This window comes from Truncatella angustata (genome assembly GCF_020726525.1).
Source record: "Truncatella angustata strain MPI-SDFR-AT-0073 chromosome Unknown BKA67scaffold_4, whole genome shotgun sequence".
NCBI lineage: Eukaryota > Fungi > Ascomycota > Sordariomycetes > Amphisphaeriales > Sporocadaceae > Truncatella > Truncatella angustata.
The window spans coordinates 3,122,438-3,146,448 of NW_025763384.1; the positions used below are offsets into that span (position 1 = coordinate 3,122,438).

The 24,011-nt window shown below is 49.0% G+C and overlaps 4 protein-coding genes across 4 annotated transcripts; 2 read left to right on the forward strand and 2 right to left on the reverse strand.

The window, feature by feature from the left end:
* Window positions 1–9,274: 9,274 nt before the first annotated feature.
* Window positions 9,275–9,826, forward strand: BKA67DRAFT_490827 (Gti1/Pac2 family-domain-containing protein; the record flags this gene model as incomplete). Its single annotated transcript, XM_046096972.1, has 1 exon — window positions 9,275–9,826. A coding segment is annotated over one exon (552 nt), but the record flags the coding sequence as incomplete, so codon positions are not given.
* A 7,427-nt stretch (window positions 9,827–17,253) lies between these two features.
* Window positions 17,254–18,929, reverse strand: BKA67DRAFT_516712 (uncharacterized protein; the record flags this gene model as incomplete). The annotated part of the gene is made up of 3 exons (XM_046097841.1): window positions 17,254–18,417; window positions 18,482–18,599; window positions 18,664–18,929. The coding sequence occupies 3 exons, from the start codon at window positions 18,927–18,929 to the stop codon at window positions 17,254–17,256; spliced, it is 1,548 nt and encodes a 515-aa protein (XP_045958945.1).
* A 980-nt stretch (window positions 18,930–19,909) lies between these two features.
* Window positions 19,910–21,655, forward strand: BKA67DRAFT_286983 (uncharacterized protein). The gene is made up of 5 exons (XM_046095984.1): window positions 19,910–20,108; window positions 20,166–20,471; window positions 20,518–20,616; window positions 20,755–20,781; window positions 20,835–21,655. The coding sequence occupies exons 2-5, from the start codon at window positions 20,291–20,293 to the stop codon at window positions 21,521–21,523; spliced, it is 996 nt and encodes a 331-aa protein (XP_045958946.1). The 5' UTR covers window positions 19,910–20,108; window positions 20,166–20,290; the 3' UTR covers window positions 21,524–21,655.
* Window positions 21,656–22,209: 554 nt separating this feature from the next.
* Window positions 22,210–22,891, reverse strand: BKA67DRAFT_287048 (uncharacterized protein). Its single transcript, XM_046095985.1, has one exon. The coding sequence runs from the start codon at window positions 22,798–22,800 to the stop codon at window positions 22,255–22,257; it is 546 nt and encodes a 181-aa protein (XP_045958947.1). The 5' UTR covers window positions 22,801–22,891; the 3' UTR covers window positions 22,210–22,254.
* Between the last annotated feature and the right edge of the window lie 1,120 nt (window positions 22,892–24,011).

Genomic DNA, 24,011 nt, shown 5'->3' on the forward strand with positions numbered 1-24,011 from the left:
GCTTGGCATGCTTGGGGGGGGGGGGACGAGTCCTTTCGAACCGGCGATCCTCTCGCGCCATTTGGAAGTCATCTGAATAAGACCACGTAGTCCGTTTGGACAGCATGCTTTGATCTGTCACATCAGTCATCAACAAGCATGCTCCGTCGAAGCCGCGTTCCGCCTCGTAGGCTAGCTTGTCATTGCATCATGAAGATGCGCTGCAAGTGGTCCATCCGGATGCAGTCCTGGGCTACATAATGAAAGAATGAGAAAGCTCTTTAACCGTATGGGGAGCCCCTGCCGCATGACCAACCCACAAGACGTGCGAACTCAATCCTGTTCCATGGATTAGAGGGCTCGTCAGGGCTTGTCCCTCGGAGCAAGACATCCAAAATGGATTTCGGACAGCCGAAGTGACCTGCCGATCTCATGAAGCTTGTCAAGACTGCTAATCTCGAGACCGCCAAACCCAGTGAGCAAGAGTGGATGCTAAGAAAAGGCCGCGCGTCAGCATGTAGAATAAGGTATGAATAAGGTGGGATGATGGGTCTGTGGGGCTGATAGACCCGTCGGCTATACTTCTTTAGGTCTGACCTCATGCGCCTGAAAAGCTTGGCTTTCTTGAGCCAGCTCTTCCTTCTCCATCACGATACAACCGTAATGTACGAAGCACACGTACTCCTGTGGGGAGGTTTCTCCTATCCTGAAATGCCCAGGCCTGGCGTTTAGAATTTGACCCGTTTTAAGTTCATTGACATCTGTGACTTGGGTCTTGCGCTGATGTCTGGAAATCTGATCATGACTTTCGACTCGCTCTTGTCTGTGGAACAAGCTGGCCCAACGGTTTCTGCATACAATATAGATAAGCGAAAGGGCGAAGTTATACATGACGACGCTGAGAGTGACAGACTACAAGGGTGGAATGCAAAGTACCACTTAATCCTTGACGACAGGTTTTGCGTAAGAGGGGGCGCCAAGCTTTACTGTCTCTGACATGCGATCGACACTGTTGCGCGTTTGCAGGCGATATCCCTGCGAGCGGAAGGGTTGCGTGTCGGGTGGCAGAACAAGGGCACTTGATTTGATTACGGTTATGCCCACGAATTAAGCTTAAGCTTGAGCGTCGCATGCCCATTTCTTGGCATCTGCAGGTCTGTTGTCGGGATTCATGGGGCCAGAGGAACAGCCGAGAGAAAATTGGAGGCGCGAAGTGAGCGAAGTTGCTAGGTTAGGGAGGTTGGCGGCTGGCCGTCGGCTTTGTTGTAAATCTAGTAGCAAGCTGGCTAGCACTTAGGCGTGTTGCTTCAGTGCACCGAAATAATTACATGTCATTCTTGCCTCTCCCCAGCAATTGGCCACTGTCGGGAACATCTAGATGCTGAATATTGGTGGTCTGACTTTTTACTTCTAGTGGCACGATAGTGCGCGGCTTGGATGTCCATGCAAGGGATAGGGCGCGATCCTATCGTATCTGCTCAATAATAGTTCCAATCAGTGACGAGGGTTTACGAACTAATCCTTCAAACACGCATGCGCCGCAAATAGTCCCGGGACGTTGGTGAGCATGGCATGATTGATGTACCATAGTATTTGTAGCGCATCCTATCAGGCGGCTCTGCGGCGCATGGAACCGGGGATTGGGAATTTTTCCATCAGTGGGAATATCATAAACGCGAGTATTGCCTGCTCCGGTGGGTAAGTTAAACAGACATCACAAGACAAGCCCAGGGGAACATGACCTAACATAGGAGGTCACAGCATGGGCAAGCCTGCAGATTTCGGTAGCCGAGCTGACGTCGGAATAAGATTCTGGTTGCTTTTGTTCTCCCAGAGTGTCGGTGTCGCACAGAAGTCCCGCTATCACGAGCTACGCTGGATACGGCCAGCGCAGCTCGCTTCAGAAGCGCCTCTTTTGGTCATGAATCTAGACCTGCCTCATAAAAGACGAGAGAAAAACTGCTAGACCTGTTCGGATTGGATTGTCAAAATGAAACCAATGACGATTGGGACATCTTTACCTTCATATCCTACTTTCAGAACGGTGGCCATGTCGCGAGAATTTTGTGGAATGACGATTGCAGAGGCCGTTGCAGATAGCGGCAACTGGATCCGATGATATGAGGGCATAATATTGGTGTTGGAGCATGGTTGACGGATTTCAGTGGATTACTGGACGCCACCATCGCAGGTCAATTTTGGGGGCTGGTTCTCAAGCAAACAATCGACGAAAACTCTAAGAAACCCCATGTCGGAAATACTCCCAAAACGGGCGATTATCTCAAAAAGAACAATTAGGTTTGCTTTAATGTACGCGCAGCCTATTACAGCGATGAGCATTTTGTTACACTGCGTGAACGGTTGTGGCACACGAAATCTATTTCTTGGCAGATGACTTGGCCCATGTCGGGGGCACAACGACTCAGAATATTATGTTACACGTGAGCACTCAGTCACCAGGTGCTCTGCCAGTCTTTTTGAGTCGCTTGGCTTTGCAGTTGCACTCTCACGCCGTAGTATATGTAACATAGTCATTGTAGAGTAACACGTGGTTCACGGGGTTCATCCATGTTTTGTTAAACGTTCGATTTGTGCCCCAAAAAGCAAAAGCAAACCAAAAGCATTTTGAAAGTGACGAGATGTGCATATGACACTGATTGTCAAGAAAGAGGCCACCAAACTCCCAATGGAAGGGTAGACGCACAGAGCCTACCCGTCCTTCCGCATCCCGTCGAGACGATTCGGGGACTGCGCATTTTGTGGCCAAGCGGCGTGAAATAAGCTTCCGTGTTATCAGACTCTCCCTGGCGTGCCCATCTGTTCTTGTTGGGTATGAGGAGAAGCTAATCCCCGTTGATATGTGCAAGATACCGCACTGCATTTGTCTGTGTGTGTGTGTGTGCGTGTGTGTGTGTGTGTAACTTGACAGCTTTGTCCCAGGACGATCGCCGAGTCATGGTATCATCTTACTTCAACTTGCATTACGGCAGTGCGGAATGCGACAGTTGAAATCCACGATAGAATATCAACTTGGTGTTAATCACAGAATTGGCTCGGCATAGACTCGGCGTTGAAAAGCTGGCACAGGCTGGCCATTCACATTTATTCTGTCCCCCGCGCTAAAATGCAGTGCAGCATGTATGTTCAGGGTCGGCTCTTGGATACTCCCAGCTATTCGCTCTGTATACTCGTTGAATGTGAAGGAGTAAACGAGGACCCGCATTGGGTCCAACCACCTTCGCACGTGCAGCGGGAAATACATCGACGAGCTGCAACAAAGCATGTGCATAGAATTGGCGCTGAGGTTGGACTTCCTAGGAGTGTATTGTGTATACGCGTCAACCAATCTACTCTAGTATAAGCTTATCCAAGTCAAGTAAGACGCTCACATCAACCGTCATTAGACCGGAATGGCGTTGTCAGCTTCCCTGGAGGATGCGGATGGTGTCAGATGGCGGCGGCGATGCGGGCAAGCGTCGTCTTTTTATTGGTTTCCGCCAGTGTGGACTAATGAAATGCTGCAAGCCTCCCAGATGCAACTATTCGTTGACTCGCAAAACCACAATATTGGCAAATGAAATGAGTATCCATTCTGACATTCAGCTGTCAGGAAACCACTGCTCCAGTGACTAATGCCACATCAAGCACCATCGTGTTGCGTTATTGTTAATGCTACTTTACGGGGTCAGAGTGGATCTCTATAGACACTACTCCACAGCTGTCGTCGCTTCGAAAAAAACTTTTTTGTAATAACCGAATACTCCAAATCGCCAAGGACACAAAGTAGCTTGTCACTGACTAGGGATCCATCGAAAGGAAGACATTTTGGGTTTGATAGCAATTGCTATGGTGCAACTCTTGGACACATATACCGGTAACTTGAAACGGGCTGGACCTGCTACTGTAGGTGGTGCTCGTTACTTTAGTGGCAGATTAGAAGTCGTCCAAGTCTTGTTGCCTTTAGCTTTGTAGCACGTCGTCTGATAGCCAGCGTCCACGAGTCACCGCCAAAGTCTGACGAAATACCCGCGACAATGCGGGTATGAGCCTCACGTCAGATTTGGTACCACTTAATCGCATTTAACAATTTTTCGTACCACTAGTCAATACCTGTAAGGCGCAAATCACCCATCCATTGTCCATGAATCTGATCATCTGCTGCTTAGCTTATGAGTGGATATGTTGGTACCTGGCATCAGGTTGCTGACTGCAGATGTCGCTTAAACTTTCATAACGCACTTTTTGAAATGGATATCAAATTATGGACTACTGTAGACTACGGTGTTCTCCAGCACTCTCAAGCCCCGGTAAGCCAAGCGACTCAGTAGGTCACGCTCAGTCAGCCAAACCGACGAGAGAAAAAAGGACTCACACTCAATTAAGGCCCATTCTTAAGATCGGTTCAATCAGCATGTCCGGAATCCCGTCTCCAAGGTTTACCAAGGCTTATCGCTACAAAGTTTCTGTCCGCAGTGAGAGCTTGGCCATGGCTGACCAATGGATCGCATAGCTCGGGAAACGACGAGCCAGCCACAAAGACTTGGCTAAAGGTTTTCTAGGCCTGGGCTCCGGTTTCCAAGCGAAAGTCAGTCTGGCGGGGCTAACAGCAGCTTTAAATTGAAGCTTAAAACGCAACGGGGGATCCTCGTGGCCGCCAAGACTGATGAGGTCTCTTGCACGCTAAGGTAGAAAGAATGAGTCTTTGATTGTTTCCCACTTAAATCTTCCATATCTCGTATACTCCTGGTTCCGAGTTCCGGCCGATCCAGAAACTGTAAGCGCCTAGGTTAGGTTCGAGACATCTCAGTGTTCTTTATTAGAAACCTTCAACTCTGGAAACTGCAGCATCACCCAGGACTTGCAAATCCTTTAACCTAGTGAAATGGATTGCCCAATCGGGATAAGCTTCCCCCCAATGAACCATGTATACGAGACCTGCTTTTGCTGGGTGGGACTAAGTTATGTGCTTATTGGTGGCAATAAGCTGTTGGGAGGTTCTTACAGAAGCAATAAAGCCTGCAGGGCCATTCCTTCCTTTGACCACCGAGCCTCGCGTCCGCCCAGACGATTGCGACATACCTCACATAAGCAGACTGAGGCGTTGTTCCGCGGTCAGAATCCGAGAGGTATGTTTGCAATGTTCCACTTCCACAGCAGTGTTCTACGATCTGTTGCCTTGAGTAAAACAGATCCTCTTCATCGACAATGTGGGGGGCCTTAGGTAGTATCAACCCCGGTAAAGGTATTGTTCATGCCGACCGACCGCCGAGCCTCCACAGTGACGCAAAGTAAACTTGGAACCAAGCAGTATGTATTTTGTGGGATCATTCATCAACGCCAAGGGCTTGTGGAATGCTGATCCGTTGCAGAAATCAATTGAGCACGGCAGTTTGGTCTTACATTTCATTGCTGTTATTTTTGCAGCTTCGTGTGTCACAGTGTCCAGTCGCAATCTCATCTCATCTTGCAATGCCGTGCCATGTGATAATCACCGCGGCACTGACAAGTAACGGTAAGTGTGACCCATGTTCTTTCAAACCGGCAGCCTGCAGCATTTCGCTTTTTATAATGCTGGAAACATGACAGCCCCCTCGAGTCCGCCGTCTATTATCTGGTTCTGTGAAACTCTAAAAGATTTCGCGGAACGAAGTACATCGACGACAAAAGGGACTCGCACTGGACCAGCGTAGCCAGCAATGAAGCCTGTGTAAGTGATCAATCGCTTGTTCGGCTGTGTCAGACACGCGCAACCTGCAGAGATGACAGGACATCCCAATAAAGATTGCGGGTGTGATCGAGTCCATGTTGTGCTCTATTGATAAGCACCAAATCAGGAAATACTCCAACGTAAACGGATGTCAGAGTACAAGTCGGGGGACACATGAGATCGGCATGGGTTTCCGTAAGACCAGCGAGTTTCTCGCGATGGGCTAAGATTGTTGTGCCGTGGGCAGTCATATATTGGACCAGGAAAACAAGCTGATGGATATGAGGCAGAGATCAAGCACAACGCCTCTGTAATATATTGACGGCGTATCGGATTGATACACTTGCGATGGTTTAAAAAGCGCTCTGTACCTGCAATCTTTTATACGAACACAGCCACGTAACGGACAGGCAACAAGACCTTGACCTGCGCTATGCCTGTGACAGTGCCGTTAATTAGTTAATTCGGTGGAGCTAGGTGCGAAAAGATGGATCTCTGCCGTTCGTACTCTGTGAGACCCTCGCTCTGTCCTGTCATGATTGTCAATCGACTAGTTTTAGGCGCAAATAATGATTATGTGACGCCCTTTAGTGTATTACGAGGTTCGAGGATATCACCTACCTTAATATTGACATCATAAACTGGGAAGTCAAAGTCAAGCTCAAAGTCAGATGGTGGCATAACGGAGTTTACCGCAGGGTACGTAGATGTGCAGGGGCGGCGATAAGTGCACTGCACATGTAGGCAAGGGCATTCTCTTGGTAAACACTGCACTGAATAATAATCGCTAATGTGTAAACGCAAGAAGCGCAGCATGGTACTACTGTATGATACTAGGTCAAGTATCAATGGTAAAGGTAGGGGGCATAATTGAAGATACCGATACGATAGCCTGCCCTTGGCAAATTTTTGGTGCATTCAAGAGCAAATAGAGAGTCTTTCAGTGGGGGAGCGGTGGCAGTTGGACCCCACTGCAGCACCACCGCATCTACATAGTTACTATGTACCCTGCTTGTCTGCCTGTCGCCGTAAAATAAGCTTGTTGTGATCGCTGGGAACTGTATTTCCAACCGAAACATCCCTGGTCACTCACTAAAGCCGCCCATGTTGCTTGGCGACGTGCTCCCTCATCTCCATCACAATCGATTACTCGAGGCATCCGTCTATCCATTAGACTAGGTTAATTATCTGACAGCCTTTAAAGTTTTTCAGTGTGCCTGGGTAGTGTAATCGACAGACCAGGAATACCAGGAATGTGTTGATTAGACGTCAACCATTTCTTCCGAAGTCTCACCTTGTCGTGTCGTACATAGGTACTGTCAACTGGCCCGGATCACTTCAATCGAGCACTTCGCAGACGCGGACTTTGCTGAGTCAACCATTGACGCTTGAAATGTCCCGTTCCAAAGCAGCCTGACCAGCAAATCAGTGAGATATCTGATCAGGCCGGCCGCTGGCAGCAATAGTTGTGCATTACCTCGGTAATTATCTTTTTTCACGTCTCCAAGTCGTATCGCCAGTCTCTGCTGGTCGTTTTTTATTTTATTTATATTTATGTTTAAATTGTTTCCCTCACGTGGCAGTGCCGCGGAGGTTCCCTTTTTCCATTGCAAAATAGTCAGCCAGACTTGCGCGCCCATCGCCAGCGATCGTCATCAGCCCTTTATACATGGAATCCTAGCCTAAGGATCTAACTCGACGCTGCTGCACACTGCTGCAACCACGGCAAAAGAAAGCGTCTGTCTCTAGCAAAAGAAACTTTACCGAACGATTCGGCAAAGTCTGGGCCCTGTCGAACTGCCTTCAAATCAGCTACCTTCGATGGTCAATCGGCCAAGGCGTTCGATCGAGTCAGAACTATTGGCACTCTAACCTCACCAAAGGTTTCCATTTTACCGTACCAACGGCAAAAACCGAGAGCCAGCATTCGTCAGCTCAGATATAGTGGGGGTGGTCCCCTCCCAAGTTTTTGGTGAATCCTGGCGTTGGTCCTCGAGCATAAGCGCACAAGCACACACTTCGGCGCACCCATCTCCCATCTCCCACATTCCGTTGCCGCCAAAGCACTTCAGATCGAGTCACTTACATACTCATCTAATATCTGGTTGGCATCCCCCAAACGAACCAACCGTAGCGGCTTTGAGGCTTGTCAGTGGTCAAACAGTCTTCTAAAGTCGGATATTCCCAGGATAGCACACTTCAATTTCTATTGCCGACGGCCACACAAAGAGTTGCGCATTCTCAAAGAGAGAGAGAAAACCATCTCAAGTCTGTCAGCACTTGTCACCAGTTTTTCGCCTTATAATTGCTTCATCAACGCGCATACACTCGGCTCTTCCAGCATAAACAGGTACGTTTGTGATTTCATTTCGTTCGGCCTTGTGACAACAAATCATCCTAGAGTTGAACGTCCTTGAATGAAATTTAAGTCTTTCTTGTGCGCATGCTGCGCTGTCGAACTGCCAGCATTCCTTCCAGTACGGGAACAGCTGTACTCCATTGCCAACAATAGCAACCACCAAGCACGGAGCCATAATCGACTGAACATGTCCACCGACAGGTTTTGACAGATTATCGTTGCAGTTTGATCCACCCGCTTCAAGCGTTGACGGGACGATTTTGGCAGCTCATTCTGGCAAGATCCCAACTCCAAACTCAGCTAGCCACCTGCGAGACGGACAATTCCAGTCGAGCAACGGGTCAATTGAGCGTCGTCATTGGTCTCGACCCACTGTATCTGTTCATATTACGGTGGATGGATCCTGGGCGCATGTTCTACGTATACACGTGTTTACGTAGCGGGCCTGCGTGTAGTGTATCAGGTTATATATGGCACAAAGGCTACCCCATTTGCAGCAGACTCGAGAATCCAATACCCTGCCTGTCTCGCAAGCCTGCCACAGCTAAAACCTGCCCCAACTACGAGCCCCACGCAATCGTTGATTTGGCCTTGCAGTGAGAGCAAGGCGCTCGCACATGACCCAAGGCGGCATATATCACGCTTCTGTCTCTCACTACAACAATAACAGCCGTACAATCACCCGCAAGTGGTTCGATCAAGGTCACTAATCCAGCATCGTCCTCAGAGAACGAACAGTGTCGCAGCTCGCCCCGTCTCAGAGCGTCAAGACTCCCCTGGCTCGCTGTCTCAACTCTACTTGGACGGCTTTACGTGGACAGGAGGGCTCTAGGATCCGCAGCCCACTATCTTCACAGAACTAGCGTCGTGGAGACTGACTTGCCGCGCAAGCTTCTTATTGTTGGCCTACCAGGTCGGGGATTAAGCAGTGGCCGACCCATTTTAGGACGATCCACATAACTTGCGAAGCTCAATGTGGATCTGACGCTTGTGGAGGAGACTTGAGTTGGGACCAAGCGAAGGGAAATCTTGGCAAAAAAAAGGTTAAGGGCTCAAATTACAACTTTAATCGTTTAACCTTCATATTATAAACACCACCTGCATCCCTCTCGCCTGAGACCATCCTTCCCACCCCAACCCAACCCAACTTCACAACCACCTTTGGTTACGCAATACTCTGCACCACAACCATACTCCATTTTAGCACAAAAGAAAGAGAGCGAGAGAAAATGGAGACATACCATGGATTTGTGCGGACACCGGCAGACGCCATCAAGCTCTTCGAGGCTTGCAGATTAGGTCTCCTCCCGAGAGTACAGAGGCGGCTTTCAGAGAAGGAGAGGCAGTCGATCAGGTCTGGGTCCGTCTTTGTTTGGGATGAAAGAGAAGCTGGCATGCGACGATGGACAGACGGAAAGTCTTGGAGCGCCAGCAGAGTTTCCGGCAGTTTTCTCACTTACAGAGAGATGGAGGGAAAGCGAGGCAGCGGGTTCGGCAACTCGAGACGCAGCAATGGCAGGACACCCGACAGCGGTCGCTTTAGTGACGAAGATCCTGACGGAGAACCAGAAGGCTATCGATACAAGGCGGATGGGCTCATGAAGCAGTCTTTCAGCATCACAACCTCGCAAGGCCAACACTTGCATCTCATCTCATACTATTCCCGGCCGCACCCTGGAGCTCCAGACCTACCACAACCGAGCTCTGATGCCAGCTTGAGACATATTGTGCCCACCAAGGGCATGTATCCAGAGTCTAGCATGCATGATTCCAACCCGCCGGCACTTACACGAACGCCTATGCAGTCATATAACACACAGCCTCCACAGCCGGAGCCGTCACACTATAACCCTTACGGTTGGGGGCCACCTCACCCGGCGTGGATGGGCGCTTGGCCACCATCTCCTGGTGGAACCCCCCCTTGGATCCCGAGAATGTCACCCGATGCAAAGAACGCAATCCCTCGGCTACAACCCCATCCTCACCTGCTGAGCCCGCACATGCAAGGCCCTCCACAACTACCGCCGCCAACAACGCTTGCTGCGAGTCAGCCTTCGCTGTTCCCTCGGCCACCTGTGTCCTACGAGCAAGACCGACTTCCACCAGTAGCTGCTAGCATCTATCCTTCTATGCCATCGATACCCGCCGCAACGTCACCTCGTTTGGCCCAGCTCCAGCAAGCAGCCGCTCATGCTGTTATGATTGATCCTCGCATCTCTACTACGAGTGCGCGCAATCCTCAGGGCCCATTGCCTGCTATGCCCACCACTGCACCTCGGCTTACACCACCCCGGACTCACAGCGTATCTCCTCCACGCACTGCGGGATCGGACAGTGCCAATCAAGCTTCTACCCGTGCGAGCTTGTCAGCTCTTCTCCATCCCACTCCCACCAACTCGGAGCCAAGCAGTGCCAATCCTGCCAGCAGTGGTAGCGCAAACAGCTCACCTAGGATGATGGCGGCAGCAGCAGCAGCAGCAGCAGCTGGTGACCTGTATAACAACCAGGATCACAAGTCTATCCGTGCTTTGGACAGAAAATTTCACATTTAGAAACGAGCTAAGGCTCTTTGTTCGCTCGTTGGGGCATATGCCCTTTGTTCTCTCTTTTCAATGAGCGATCAGTCTCCATTGATTTGCTCAGCTACAGTGTTTCCACGGTTTGCGGCATTGTGCATACTCACGGCGTTTGGAGGGGGGAAAATGATTCTGGGCTATTGCTCGCTATCAGCAACTTGTTTTGGTTTTTTAGTACAGATATCTCTTTGAGCGCGCATTTACGATAGATGGTCACACTGTCGACCTCACGGCGGAGTTACGGTATGGCTTACAGAATGGGCTCGCTAAGCTTAATGGAGCAAACACATTGTTCATGTAAATAGTTAAACTTGCATATACCAAACAGGTTAGAGGTTCTAATCTCGCCTAAGCAATCAATTCAGATGCATTGCTCAACATTTAGCTGCTCCAACTTGCGCCTAATCACATCGGCGCGTCTACTTGAATGGTGTTCAAGATTTGACAATATTTGACAAGATTTCCATATGAAGCAGAGTCAGCCGCCATAGACTAGACAGGTGGCACAGGGAGAGGGAACGCGCAACAGCAGCCTACTAGCGGCTCTCAATCTCAATCTCAATGAAGATTCTCCACGACACAGTCATCTGAATCTCGACCACTCTAATGGAACCACTACACACATCTACGCGGCAGCAACTCCACAAACCAGCCGAAAGACCCTGGCCCCACGGGAGGCAGCATATATCTGCAGACCTCAAGACACAATGCTCACTCCTAGGGCATGTGGTCACATACGTAACACTATACCCAGGGCCGTGGAACCCTAATCTCGGCATCATAACAACCATAATGAGCCTTGAACTTTGTTGCGGGCCTGCTCTAATATGCTTCATTCTTGCTCTAACACGTCTGTTAAGGAGCGCCATGAGCGCGCCCTGCAGCACACCGGCAAGACACCGCGGTGATTGGCCTATTCGTGGGTGTTTTCCTATGCACTATTGCTGGCATTACGACGACTCTCCAAAGAAGATAGCATGACCTGGGCAAGGTTGTGGCTTGGCGTCTGCAGATATTGCGTCCAGCATTATGTCTAGAACAAAACTTGCTCTATTTCGTGGAGCCCAGGGAGCCATCGCCTTCAAACAAGTTAACCCAAACCAAACTGGGCCTGTGGCATGAGCCGATCAATTCCCCCAAAAGATACAGCTACCGGCAGTTTCGCGGCTCTAAAACCGATGATCGCAAGCTTATCATCTCAAGTCTCAGTGCCAATCAGGGAGATCATTATTGGAGAAGCAGCTTGATACGCTTCTCAGGCTTCACCAAAACGCTGGCCCCCGGACCTTAGTCAGCCTCGGCGCGGTACTACCGGCTGGCTTCTCGTCGTTAGAAAGCCAAGCACTACAAGCACCCTGTCTTCAAGACTAATTTCTCTTGCTTTGCTTTCGCGCATCGTCAGTGGATAGATAAAATGACGTCCGATCCAGCACAGAGTCGTGCGCTTCGCAATAACCTATTGGAAAGGATGGCTTAGACATTGGGGGACCCAGTAAATACACGCGTACCGTGCCCACAGTCCCTGGTCTGGACCGGGGGGCTTCCAATGCCTGATCGAACCTCCACCGTTGAGCTTGGAAACAGTGCAAGCAATCTTTTGCACATTGTCTGCTTGTTCCTCTTCTTATGCTAACTTTGCCCGTAATTGGTCCCACGTACGCTTACCGACGTGATTCGCAAATAGATGGAGGATTTATATAAAAACAAGAATAAAAATAAAAATAAAGTGTTCTATGCTGTTGTTCGGATACTGCCACGTCTTTCCTCATCCTTTCCCCTTCCCCAAAGGATCTGCTTGCACAAGAGTTTCTCTCGGCGTCAACTCAAATAACGGAGCGATGATTCCGTGTACATGCAGCGACCACGTATGTCTTCATGGCAGCGTATGCATAATGTTTCAGGACTTTCCGTTTCTTCTCTGTCCACTCTTCCGATAATAAACTTGAACAACCCCCCCCTGGACCTAGAAGGTTATTTCAGCGGGGGGATGCAACGACGTCGTTCCAGAAACAAGCTAGTCTCATTGGTCGCTTTTCTATTATGCCACGCGGTCGTTGATTATGCTTGTGGAGGATAGGGTTAAATAGTGCCCGACGCCGTTGTGGAGTCCGAGGGGGGCCTCGCGGAGATGGGAGATGGAGATGGGAGATGGGAGATGACGAAGGTTGTATCCTCCTGTGGAAGTTGTTTAAGCCCCGATTCGACTAAGTTAGTCGAGCCGCCGAGAAGCCAGATACGTTTCGTTCTTTCTTTTTCGGGTCCCGAAGACCTGGGTCTGTTGCCCATTGGGGGCTGTGCAAAAACGCACGATGGACGCACAATGGATCTTGGTTCACGAAGCTCGGAATTGCGATGTTCAGGGGCAGGTTGCGCCTTTGCCGAGGCGCAGCGCTTTTTGCTTCATATCGTCGCATTTGAACATATTGGACGGCGAGAAGTTGACCGTGGGATATGTGCGTTTTTCTTCTTCTTCTTCTTCTTCTTCTTTTTTCCCCTCCCCAATTCCTTTTTTTCCCCGCACACCTATTGGTAGCACAGACGCCTCAGATGGAGAGAGAAAGAGCGATTTTGCACTCGTTTTCTCGTACACATATTCGCTCTTTCGATAACCATTGGATAGTTTGACGTTTCCAAGCGGCAATGCAAGTGAAAGGCCAAGCTATCTCGGCAGCTTCTCCGGCAATGCTCTAATCGCCGTAAATCCGACCTGGCATTGCCTTCTCCGAGCTTCAAATATATGGACTTCGCTGCCCTTTCCAGTGCCGTAGTCTAGGCTGCTTAGAACAAGCGAGCGTATCGTTGGCATCTCTTCAAGCATGGAGGACAAGGCCATCTCCGAGCCGGCTAAGCGTGTAAGAAACATTGGAGTTTACAGTTCGGGATTGTGCCCCCTTGAAAGGGCTCTCAATACCACGAGTAATTATCCCGTAAGAAGCAGGTGCCTTAGTGCCGCCATCAAAGCTTTAACTCCGAGCTGGGCGATCGCTAGACTAGACTAGGATCGGCTTTTGAGCACTTGTTAGGGCAGTATTCGAAAACTGGAGGCGAACATATTCAACCGCTAGATCTGCGTATCATCAGTCGCGGTTATATTTGAATTTGCCATGGATGTCTATATTATACAGTGGGCCTGGTGGTGCCTCAGCGTAGCTTGTTCTTGACCCAGACGTGCATTGCTCGGCACCAGCGGCGTTTGGTACTCTGGTCAAGGGAGACGAAGGATTCTCTTCCCCGGCTATTGACACGGTGATGTTGCTATGCTCTCCATCAAATGCCGAGCATAGCTCTGGATACAGCAGATTATTTTCTCTTTGTTTGCTGGTTTTTTTGCCTTTCTCGGCATTTCGTGCGGCTAGAACTTTTCCAATCACTGGTACAAAACGTGGACTGCTCCATGAGATTTGCAACGTCAACCTCAGTATAGCCAGGCGTAGTAAGTCCTAGGCTAGTTGAGCAATCCTCCTCGACTTCGGTAGCGCCTGTTGAGACCATGAAGTTTCGTACTGATCGCATCAGTGGGTCGTCAAAGTCTGCAAGCGCTTTGTCGAATATCAAAAGTCCGGATCTCCCGTGCTCGGTATAGCGTCTCCTGAACCGTCGTCCAAGGTGCCACGCTACACGTCGCGTAGAGAAGCAAAGGCCGTCCCTGCTTCGCTGTTGGTTGTGCACGATTGAGCATGATGGTGGCAGAATATACCTACCAGTTATTATTAAGTAGGCTATGTGGCCACTTAGCCACCCTTCTAACTCAGATTAATCTTTGTATCGATCTAGTGTACAGGTGGCGAATCTTCTACGTTTTAGCCATCCTTACCATACTCAGCAACATCAAATATACCGCCCGGAAGATTCGATCTTTGTTCCATAATCAAAATTATTTAGTGCTTCGAGGTATGCTAGTGTATACTACAATATGTCCCAGTGGCCCGTTTCGTTTCAAGTGCATGGAGCAAGGCCATGAAGATACCATCTTTTGTCAGCGGCCGGTGGGCCCAAAATTTTATTAAAAAAATTGGGTGGTACTCTAGCAATCATGGATCTCAAGTAATTTAGTAACACGGAATTAGCGATAATAGCTAGCAACGAGGCCAAGATGAACGTCGCCGAATGTTTCCGTTATCTAGTTTGCTAGCCAAGTCGGGGCCACGGCAAAGTGAAGAAACTCCTTGACCGTTAAATGTAAGAATTGAATTCCAGATGGCTTCTAGAGAATTATCTCGTCAACTCTGGGGCCGAATTTGCACGAGTCGTTATGGTGTAGTTTCTCTTTCTATAGCGCATCTATTGTCTTGTTCAAAGCGAAACGTGTTGCAAGCGGAGAAAGTAACTGCGCAGCGAGGTCCACCATGGAAAATATCTGAACTGCATGTGTATGGTAGAATGTTCAAAAGTTTCCATTTCATTGCCGTCCTGAAACCCCTCGACTGGTGAGTTAACGACCAAGCTTACCCATACGAAGATCTGAACATCGAGACGTCAGTATCATATCTAAACTATTTTGGACATGATATTGGCATGATGAAGTATATATGAGGATCGGCGTCCTGATTGTTATTTGTGAATGCAGTTTCCTCAAATTCAGAATTAGGTATCGAAGGTTCGGCATTAGATAATTCCTCGGTACGCTTGGTGATCAGTCCGGTTTGGTGCTCCTTGGTGGTTTCCATCCCATGTCTACTCGTGGCAAAAGCCTATCTTGCATCAATTCTTTCATTAATACATCTACTCTCCCCCTTTTCCCCAACATCTTTGCAGTAAGAAGTTATAGGTCCAACCTTGAGGTATCTTCAGCCGGGAGGACCTTTTGAAAGACACTATACAATTTCTCGGCTTTTTTCCTTCTCCTGTTCTTTTTCTTTTTTCTCGCAGCTTTTGAATAGAGACCTAATCGCTTCGTCCGTGGTTGTGGCAAGCCCCCCAGGACTTGAATGCTGTTTCGGAGACAACGAAAAGCCTTGACCACCGGCAAACGTATTGCAACGCCGTGGAATGCCTCCGGAGGTCTCTTGCATTCGAAGCGGCAACGGAAATTTGTTGCGGCGCTTCAACAATTGCGATCGCCGAAGATCGATGCCGAGAACAAGGCTGGCTTCTGCACCACTTGCCACAATCTTAGATCACAGGTATTTCGAGAGTGTAAATTTAAGAAGCAACATCCTGATGGGCATGTTATTTTAACATTAGCAGCACCGGGACGGTTGATATTCGCACAACTGACTTCGATCGCAAACTCGTTATAAATCATTCGAAGTGCCTGATATCGATTGATCACGTGCAAGGCAGCGACCGTTGCATAAAGAAGAGTGGGAGGGGAAGCTTTTCGACGTGAGGTGAGGAAGATAGAGGCAGATTAGCGAGCCATAACGTGAAGGGCTGTCAGTCCACAGTATTTTGATGCGAGTGAAGGTGCAAGGCTCCCAACATTCAGCTGGCACCCGAGTTGCCCCACGCCCTCATCTCTTAAGTCTTTATATTTCGGCACATATTAATCTTAGTGAGAGGAAGAAGAGAAGAGAACAGATATTGAGGCTTTCAACTGCAGTTAGATGATGACTAGGAAGCCGCAACTTCCGAGTTTGTCTGTATTAATTAGAGGTGATCACCGCAAATATGTTAGCTGACGAGTGATAATCAGACCGATGAAGGTCTATCGTTCATCTACCAGAAAACAGAGATACTCATTCGTGCGATTTCCGCAGCATACATATATCACGGGTTAAGACGAGACCAGTGTAACATATGTTAGTAGTCATATTATAATAGCAGCAACAGCCAGGCAACCAGTTAGGCGAACCCGGAAGCATGAAGGTGTGGTTTGTTTATCGGGATGTCGCGGCATGCAACCGGACGTATCAGTTGGATTTCTTCGTTAGCGATAAACACCAAATATTAATACTAGCACACGGGACTTTGATACGGCAAACTGTTACACGATAGGTGATGAATATGTTTCGCATATCCAGGTAGAACAGTCCACTGTCCCTTGCCAAAGTGCATTCGCTGGCATTGTGGCTCGTGCGTGTTCGTGAAGAGAGAGCCGTAAATGTTTAAAGCAGACTTATGAACAAAAGGTCATCTGCATTAGGCTGGTATGCTCGGCATCGTCTCAAGATATGAGATCGTCTGACAAAGTTCCAGTTTGACACCACGTAATGAACAATATCTATTATGATGCAGCACATTCTTGGTCATGCGCCCGTAGTATCGTACATCGAGCGGAAGGAACACGTGGTTTGTTGTTACACATAATTACGAAGAGCCGCCGGTGAATGTTGTTCATATCCATATCGGGATAAACGACCTCATCCATACACCCGGGGCTAGGTGGCGGCGACCGAAAGCAGTACCCATAATTGGTGATTGATAAGGTTCCACACCAACGCCCGCCAATTCCCAGCAAGATGCACACGTTTCACAGCGCTACACCTCAACATTAGAAATGGATCTCAGAAGGGTGTCTCTAGTCTGTTGACATATTGCATGCTCGCGTAGTTTGAGACCATTCGGTAGAAACTATTTGAGACAACATCATATGCGCCGAATTTGTGTTACGGTTACACAAGACACGACCCTACGTCCAAGAGAAGAAAGCGTTGACGAACATGGCTTGGCTGTAATGGCGCTTGGGAGTACTAGCAATCGCACCTGCCGTACCAACGGGGGAATGCTGTCGTATCTCTAATGGTCTGGACTCCCGAGAGATAACAGATCAGTCTGTCGAAGCCCAGACCGAAGCCGCCATGAGGAGGGCAACCCCAGCGTCGCAAGTCTATGTACCAGTCGAGATTGTTCTGCATTCTCCTCTCCTTGCCATCATTGGCAATTACTTGCTCTGAAGCAGTGTCCATGCCGTGAAGTTTCATGGAATCCATGAGGTTATCGAGACGGTGTTCGCGCATCGACCCGCCTGCTATTTCACAAAAGTCGGGCACGAGGAGGTCGAAACATTCTACAGTCTCACCGTGCCCCGGAGTCCCGAGATCACCCTCGGATGCTTTCATGTAGAAGGCTTTGATGGTGCGAGGATAGTTTGTCACGAAGACCGGTGTTTCTCCTTGACCGATATGCACCGCTAGGTAGCGTTCATGTTCTGTGCGAAGGTCTTGTCCCCAAACCGGTGGGATCTCAAATTGCTCATCCGAGGCATTGAGTATGTCGATCGCGTCTGTATATGTGATACGAGGCCAGGCCGCTTTCATCAAGCCCTGCCATCGCCGCTCAACTTGATCCACGGGAGCCAGATCCGACAATCCTTCTGCAGTCCTGGTCGACAGTTCTTTCACTGTCCTCGAGCCAATTAATTCGGAAGCAATATGCCTTAACATATCCTCGATAAGACCCATGACAGACGCCATGTCATTGGTGAAGCTCATCTCGGCCTCCAGCATGTAAAATTCACTAAGATGACGTGGTGTATCGCTTTGCTCCGCCCGAAACGTAGGAGATAACGTCCAGACATTACCGAGACCCTGAGCCAGAGCTTCCAAATGGAGCTGTCCTGACACAGTCGTGTAGACTGGACGGCGGAAGAAAGATTTGTTTTTTTCACTGTTTGATTGCGGCTTCTCACCAATGTTGGCAACATTGAAGACTTCCCCGGCACCCTCGCAATCAGATGCGGTGAGTATTGGCGTATGGGTCTGGATGAATTGTCGACCTTCGAAAAAGCGAGTCAAAGAAGCAATGACTTCAGAGCGGAATCGGAAAAGTGTGGAGTTGTAGGGTAACCTCGGGCGCATGTGAGGCATTGTCCTTAGATATTCCGGACTTTGATACTTTTTTTGCAAAGGAAAGGTCTGTTGCTATATCAGTATACCATGCTACCTGGGATAATCTGTTGAGCCAGCCATGTTGGCATACCTTGGCATCTGAAGCTCCTAAGATATCGGCGCTCTGGACCTGCAGCTCGTGACTCTGGCCTTGGCCACGTGATGGTACCCAGGATCCATGCAATCGAACGGCTGCTCCCGTTGTCAGACTGCATCACAATTATTAGTTCGAGCAAATTTCACAACAGATAGATCGGGTCTCATTCATCCCACCCTTCAGCTTGATCGGCGGGCACCACAGCCTGCAAACTGTCTATCGTTGTGCCGTCACCCAAGGACACAAAGTGTTGTCTTTTTTGAGCTCTCACAGATCGAACATATCCGTCAACATGAACACCAGCTGTCGGTTCCGTAGGTTTCCAGCTGAGGTACTCGGCCACAGACTTCGGTAAGGTTGATTTACAAGCTCTGAAGTCTTGCCGGCCATAACGCACCACCCTTCGGATAAGGGGTCGCGCGGTAACGCGTAAAGCCGACATTGCGCGGCGGGAAGTCACAACTGCTCCCGTAGATTGTGTTCAAGACCCCCACACAATAGTTCCAGCCAAAGAGACAGGCACAACTCAAGAAATCATAGTATGTCTTGTCGCGCTCTTGCATTAGATGTCCAGGTTTAGATGAGTTTGAAGATAGCGGAATGAGATGTTCTGCCGGGCCCGGGTACGCAAAGCTCGGATCACTGGTAGACTTTAGCGTGCCGCGCTCCGAAAGCTCGGCTCTGTGCTAGACTAGACTAGACCAAGGTTAGACTAACATTTCCGCCTGCAGCTGGAACACTCTCATGCAAATGCAGCCTTCAACTTCAGAAGGGCCCATCTCACAGTGTGAGAAGTAAGGAGCGCAATATGTAGTGTGTTAAGGCATTATCAGATTGGTTGGCTGGTGTGCTGTCTTGGTACTTAGGGTGTTGCTAGCCTTGCTGCATCAACCTCTCTTGTCTGGAGTACATCCATGCATTGTAGCGAGACCCTCGAGGGTTCGCCGCGGCCTGCTGGCATTACTATCGTATACGTTTCCGGAGTTACTTGCTTTAGTCGCTTAGCCGTCCCCACTCAGCGCTCAAGCCTTTCTCTACTGTGTGTGTCTTGTTTGCTGAGTAAATACACACGCTTGTGGAGACTTCTGAGGTGGTGACCTTGGCCAAATGGTGTTGTCCCAGTTCGCGCGTATGAAGGCTACGCTAGTTCGACCACTCCACGCACTCACTTAGTGGAAGACCGCAAGGGTAAAGATGTCTCATCAAGTCTACATCTTATCGTTACATATCCCCGTCGTACAAGATCTATGTGCTACCGAGATCTTTTCTCATGTTTGCAAAATCCAAATAGTTGGGAGCAGAATGTGACACCCTACGGACGGGTATTTTTCTGGGTGCAATACGAACGGGGCGAAATCTTCGAAACATGATCATGTCTATTTACAGCCCATCACCTTCCTCCCTCACTTCCTGTCGACTTTCATCTGGGTGTTTTAGACAAGCAAAAGTGTTTTCAATATATTTGTCTCGCTTCTTTGCGTGAAGGATGGCCAAGATCTTCAGGCTAGTTGCCCGTGACCGGCCAGCGGCCATGCATTGGCTGCTTTTGTCTTCACTTCTGGAGGTTACTACAAGTATAGAAACTACCCCATACCTCAATATTCTGTGGTTGGTTGTCATAGTTAGTCATCTCTTTCGACCACATCATTGAGCCCCGTCAGTGATTCAACCTCGTTAGTGATATACACCGGTATGACGCAGCAAACCCGATCTGTTGCAAAACACATAAACCTTTAATCATTCACTATCTTGGTCACTCCACTACAATATTTATTCCTCATCAACTCATCAGCATCAAACATCATGCCGTCGTCCAGGCCGAAGCCAAGTGACGTTGCGGCGGAGACTAAGAAGAATGAGATCCCAGAGATTAGAGCCAAGTACTCCCAGATTTGGCCATGCCATTCTTACTTGTTTCAATCACCAGCGCAAGAGCTTGTATTGGACCCGCGAACGAATCAAAGCCTGCCAGCGCCAATCTTCTGTGAGCATGTCGCGCATAACGAAACGCTGTGGCTAAACAAGAACAGCTGTCCACCATGCAGACCCTGTCGACTTCACGATCAATTGGGAACGAGACTCGGGGTGTCGAATACCTTTAATATGTGCAGCAAATGACCGGAGGCCTGGTAAGTGTATAAATTCTGGGACTGGACTTGTCCTGCGACATGCGAGAACATGCGTGTTTATTGTCACATTCGATCGTCCCAAGGAAGGTTTTAACTGCTCACCAACAGAATGAATACTGACGTTGTTTTTGTAATCAGGCGGAGACTGGGAAACTGGCGTCGTGGGTATGTGTAACTAGTAGACGGACTATACTAGAGACAAAGACTCATTCATCCAGGCTACGAAGAGCGCTTTTGCCGCCGATCTAACCTTAGCGCATGCCTGGCTACTCCGGGCCCAGGATCGAGCGTAGGATCCAACTATCCAATCCCAAGCGAGGGTGGCATCTACTCCGAGTTTGTCGTCGTCTTCCGAGGACCACACGACACTTACAAGAAGCTCCCACAATGGGTGGATCTTCCCGTTGTCTCTATACCTCCCGCGCGCTGGCCGAAGCTCAGTCAAGGAGGGTTAAAGTATGCATTCCCTCTGGAGCGCCAAATGGTAATGAATAAAATCCGAGCCGGGCTGCTCATCTGTGCTGCGTACGGACACAAGCAGGTCGTAATCATGGATTTTAGCTTGGGCAACAGCAATCGCAACCCGCCGCAAGAGCTTGCGGAGCTATGGAGAGAGGTTTTCCTCTGGGATCCGGATCTAAGAGGTCGTTTCCAGTACGTGGCTTTTGTGTTCGAGGATCCGTATCAAAGCACAACGAAGCACATCCTCGATGACATTACGAAGAAGAGCAAAAGTGGCGGTTCGGGCTCGAAAAAGTCCAAGTCTTCCAATAGCTCTGGTTCGAGCTCCAGCTACTCCACTCCAAACGATCATGACATCTTCTGCAGCGTGTTTGCACCGAATGAGATCCAACGCGTCATTTCTCGGACCGACCCCCGATGTTCTTTGTCAACGCTTACATCTTGAACCGGGGATTCTGGGGCATTTCTTTTGTATCCAGCTTTGTTTCTGGGACATTCATCAGGTGGCTAGGTTCTGAGGGCGTTGCGGCAGTTTTGTGGTTTTGAGATTGTCCTGTTTACTGCTTGCCGCTTTCTCTATAATTGTCATTTAGTCATACCGAGTGGCGCAAGCCATGTTTCTAGTTTTGGAACCAAGGCAGATAACCCATAATACCAGGGCTTAATGGGAATATACGGTATTTGAACCATGTTTATAGCTACTTGATTATGTTGTCCAAGCTAAAACTGTGCAGAGTCAAGGTCGAATCATTTCTTGGCCTCTTGACCTCCGGTCCGGTACGTATCACTGCTTGCTCGGCCAAGATAAGAAAACGGCCCGTATTCAAAACCATGAAAGTACGCTCAACTGTGTTTCGCTTAACGCCATGTTAATAAGATTTCGAGCTCACAGCAACACGAAAAGTCATTTAGCGCATAAAATAGCAAGCACTACAACGTGAGTTGCTGAAGCTGCTTGAAATCGCCGGAAGATTTGTCCGGGCCTATCGTCGTCCTACATTGTGCTGTTGTGCAGCAAGGTGGCTAAACTCAATTGGAAGACTAACGCGCCCTAAACCTTAAGCCCGGGGATTGTGTTTATTTCTAATCCCGAGGAGCGTGTGCTCCGATTCGAGCTCTCGGAAGTCTGGAAGTCTCACGATATAAGGTATTCCCATCGAAGATACCACTATTTCGTCAGAGGCGAAGAGCCGCCCGCAGCCTCCTGCTCAACTGATATGCACTGCTTAATATACCGTTTATTATTGCCAGGCATGGCTGTGACCACACGTGTATATAAGTACCTAGGTTAGCACAATTCATGCATTGTGAGAAGGTTGTGTGCATCACTAATCCGTAAACTGATCCAGAGTTTGCTGGGGCGACGGGGCGTTCCTGAGTCAGTAATATTAACCCTTGTCGACTCCAGAGACGAGCATCCTCGTAATCAACAGATACAGGACACTTCCACATGCTTCCATCGTACATCATCTCAACCAACTTTTTGTCTTTGTTTATTTCAAGCCCAATGTGCTGCCACTTGGAATGCTTTCTCTGCAATGTCTCAATGGAGCGCTTACTCTTCTGTGTCACACTGCCAGCTGCGTGTCTAACATAAAAGTTACACAGAACCCAGTACCTCTTCTGTAGCAAGTGTGCACCGATCAAAGGCCCCGGGATGGGCTTGCATAAACCTCCGACTCCTCCGCTTTCCAAGGCGAGGCACCAGAGTCCCAGAGTCATCGCGCACACGAGGTACTTCGAGAAACACTCTAGACGAACACGCCTATAAGGGCGAGCTACCCCGACACAGCACTGCGTCGCGCAGCATGTGGGAAATCTACCTATCGACGATCATGTAGCTATCCAGGAGCTGCCATCCGAGTACCCGTTACAGACGACAGATCGCATTTCATTTGCGACTACATGCCATTCAAGCAGCCCACCAGATCCTGCACGCTTTCGACCGACCTGCAGATGAAACGAAGCATCTTAGTCAACATCACATACAACTCTTTCCAAAATGTAGCATCGGCGATGGTCCAGCCAACCAGCTTTCCACTGGAGTACATTGCGCTTTACCGCTCTTTCAATTCAGACTCGCTGATATTGCTGGAAGCACCTCACAAAACAAAGGGACAAAGGAAGAGTGACCAATGCCAAGCGTTCTTGATGTCAATTGATTAATGTCTAGGATTTGAGTTGTGAGGATGCCCGACCTTCTGTGGTTGTGCTTGGAACTTGGATCCACCTCTCTATACTACGTTGGCGCAATCTTAGAAAGGCCAGAAATTCGACTCAGAGCACGAGAAAGATGACTAACAACACCATATAGACTATTTATCCTCTAGAAACCGCACTCATACCATAGGCAACATACTACAACGAACTCCACGACGGCTCGACAAGCCGCCTCCCATCCACACCCTCAAGACGGTCATTTCTTTGAAAATTATGTAAACTCGTCCGCAACTGCGAGGTTCCGCAATTAGGTACAGCTTCCTGGTAACACATGGAGCTGCGTGTCTCGGGCGCGTCTGTTTTTCGCAGTTTCCATCACTAGACAGACGAAGCACAATCACTCCGAGACTGCTTGACGAAGAATTGCGCCTCACATCGACCGAACGCATAAGCCACAAGAGGAAAGAAGAAAAGAAAAGAAAATGCAAGCAGAAGACTCACCGGGCGTGCCCAGGCTTGTGACTTCTGCAGGGTCTTCGGACCAGTGACGACAATGCCGCTATTTTTATTGGTTAAAGATGTTGATTGCAACTTTGTTGCAGAAACGCCCTGGCTGATGATTGATTGCATCCACAGGGTCCGATTGGACACGTACTTGAACTGCAATCCTCATCCACCTAGCTACACTGCTCTCGCAACGTCTACTGGATCGAATCAGTCCTGTATCTTCCTTGAAGGATCTCTGTGGGTCCTAAGGATGTTTGAGCATAGGC

Coding starts and splice junctions, on each gene's coding strand:
- BKA67DRAFT_286983 (XM_046095984.1), top strand. CDS start 20,291: ATGCCGTCGTCCAGGCCGAAGCCAAGTGACGTTGCGGCGGAGACTAAG. Junction 20,472..20,517: donor CCTGCCAGCGCCAATCTTCT/GTGAGCATGTCG, acceptor AAACAAGAACAG/CTGTCCACCATGCAGACCCT. Junction 20,617..20,754: donor AGCAAATGACCGGAGGCCTG/GTAAGTGTATAA, acceptor TTTTGTAATCAG/GCGGAGACTGGGAAACTGGC.
- BKA67DRAFT_287048 (XM_046095985.1), bottom strand. CDS start 22,800: ATGACTCTGGGACTCTGGTGCCTCGCCTTGGAAAGCGGAGGAGTCGGA.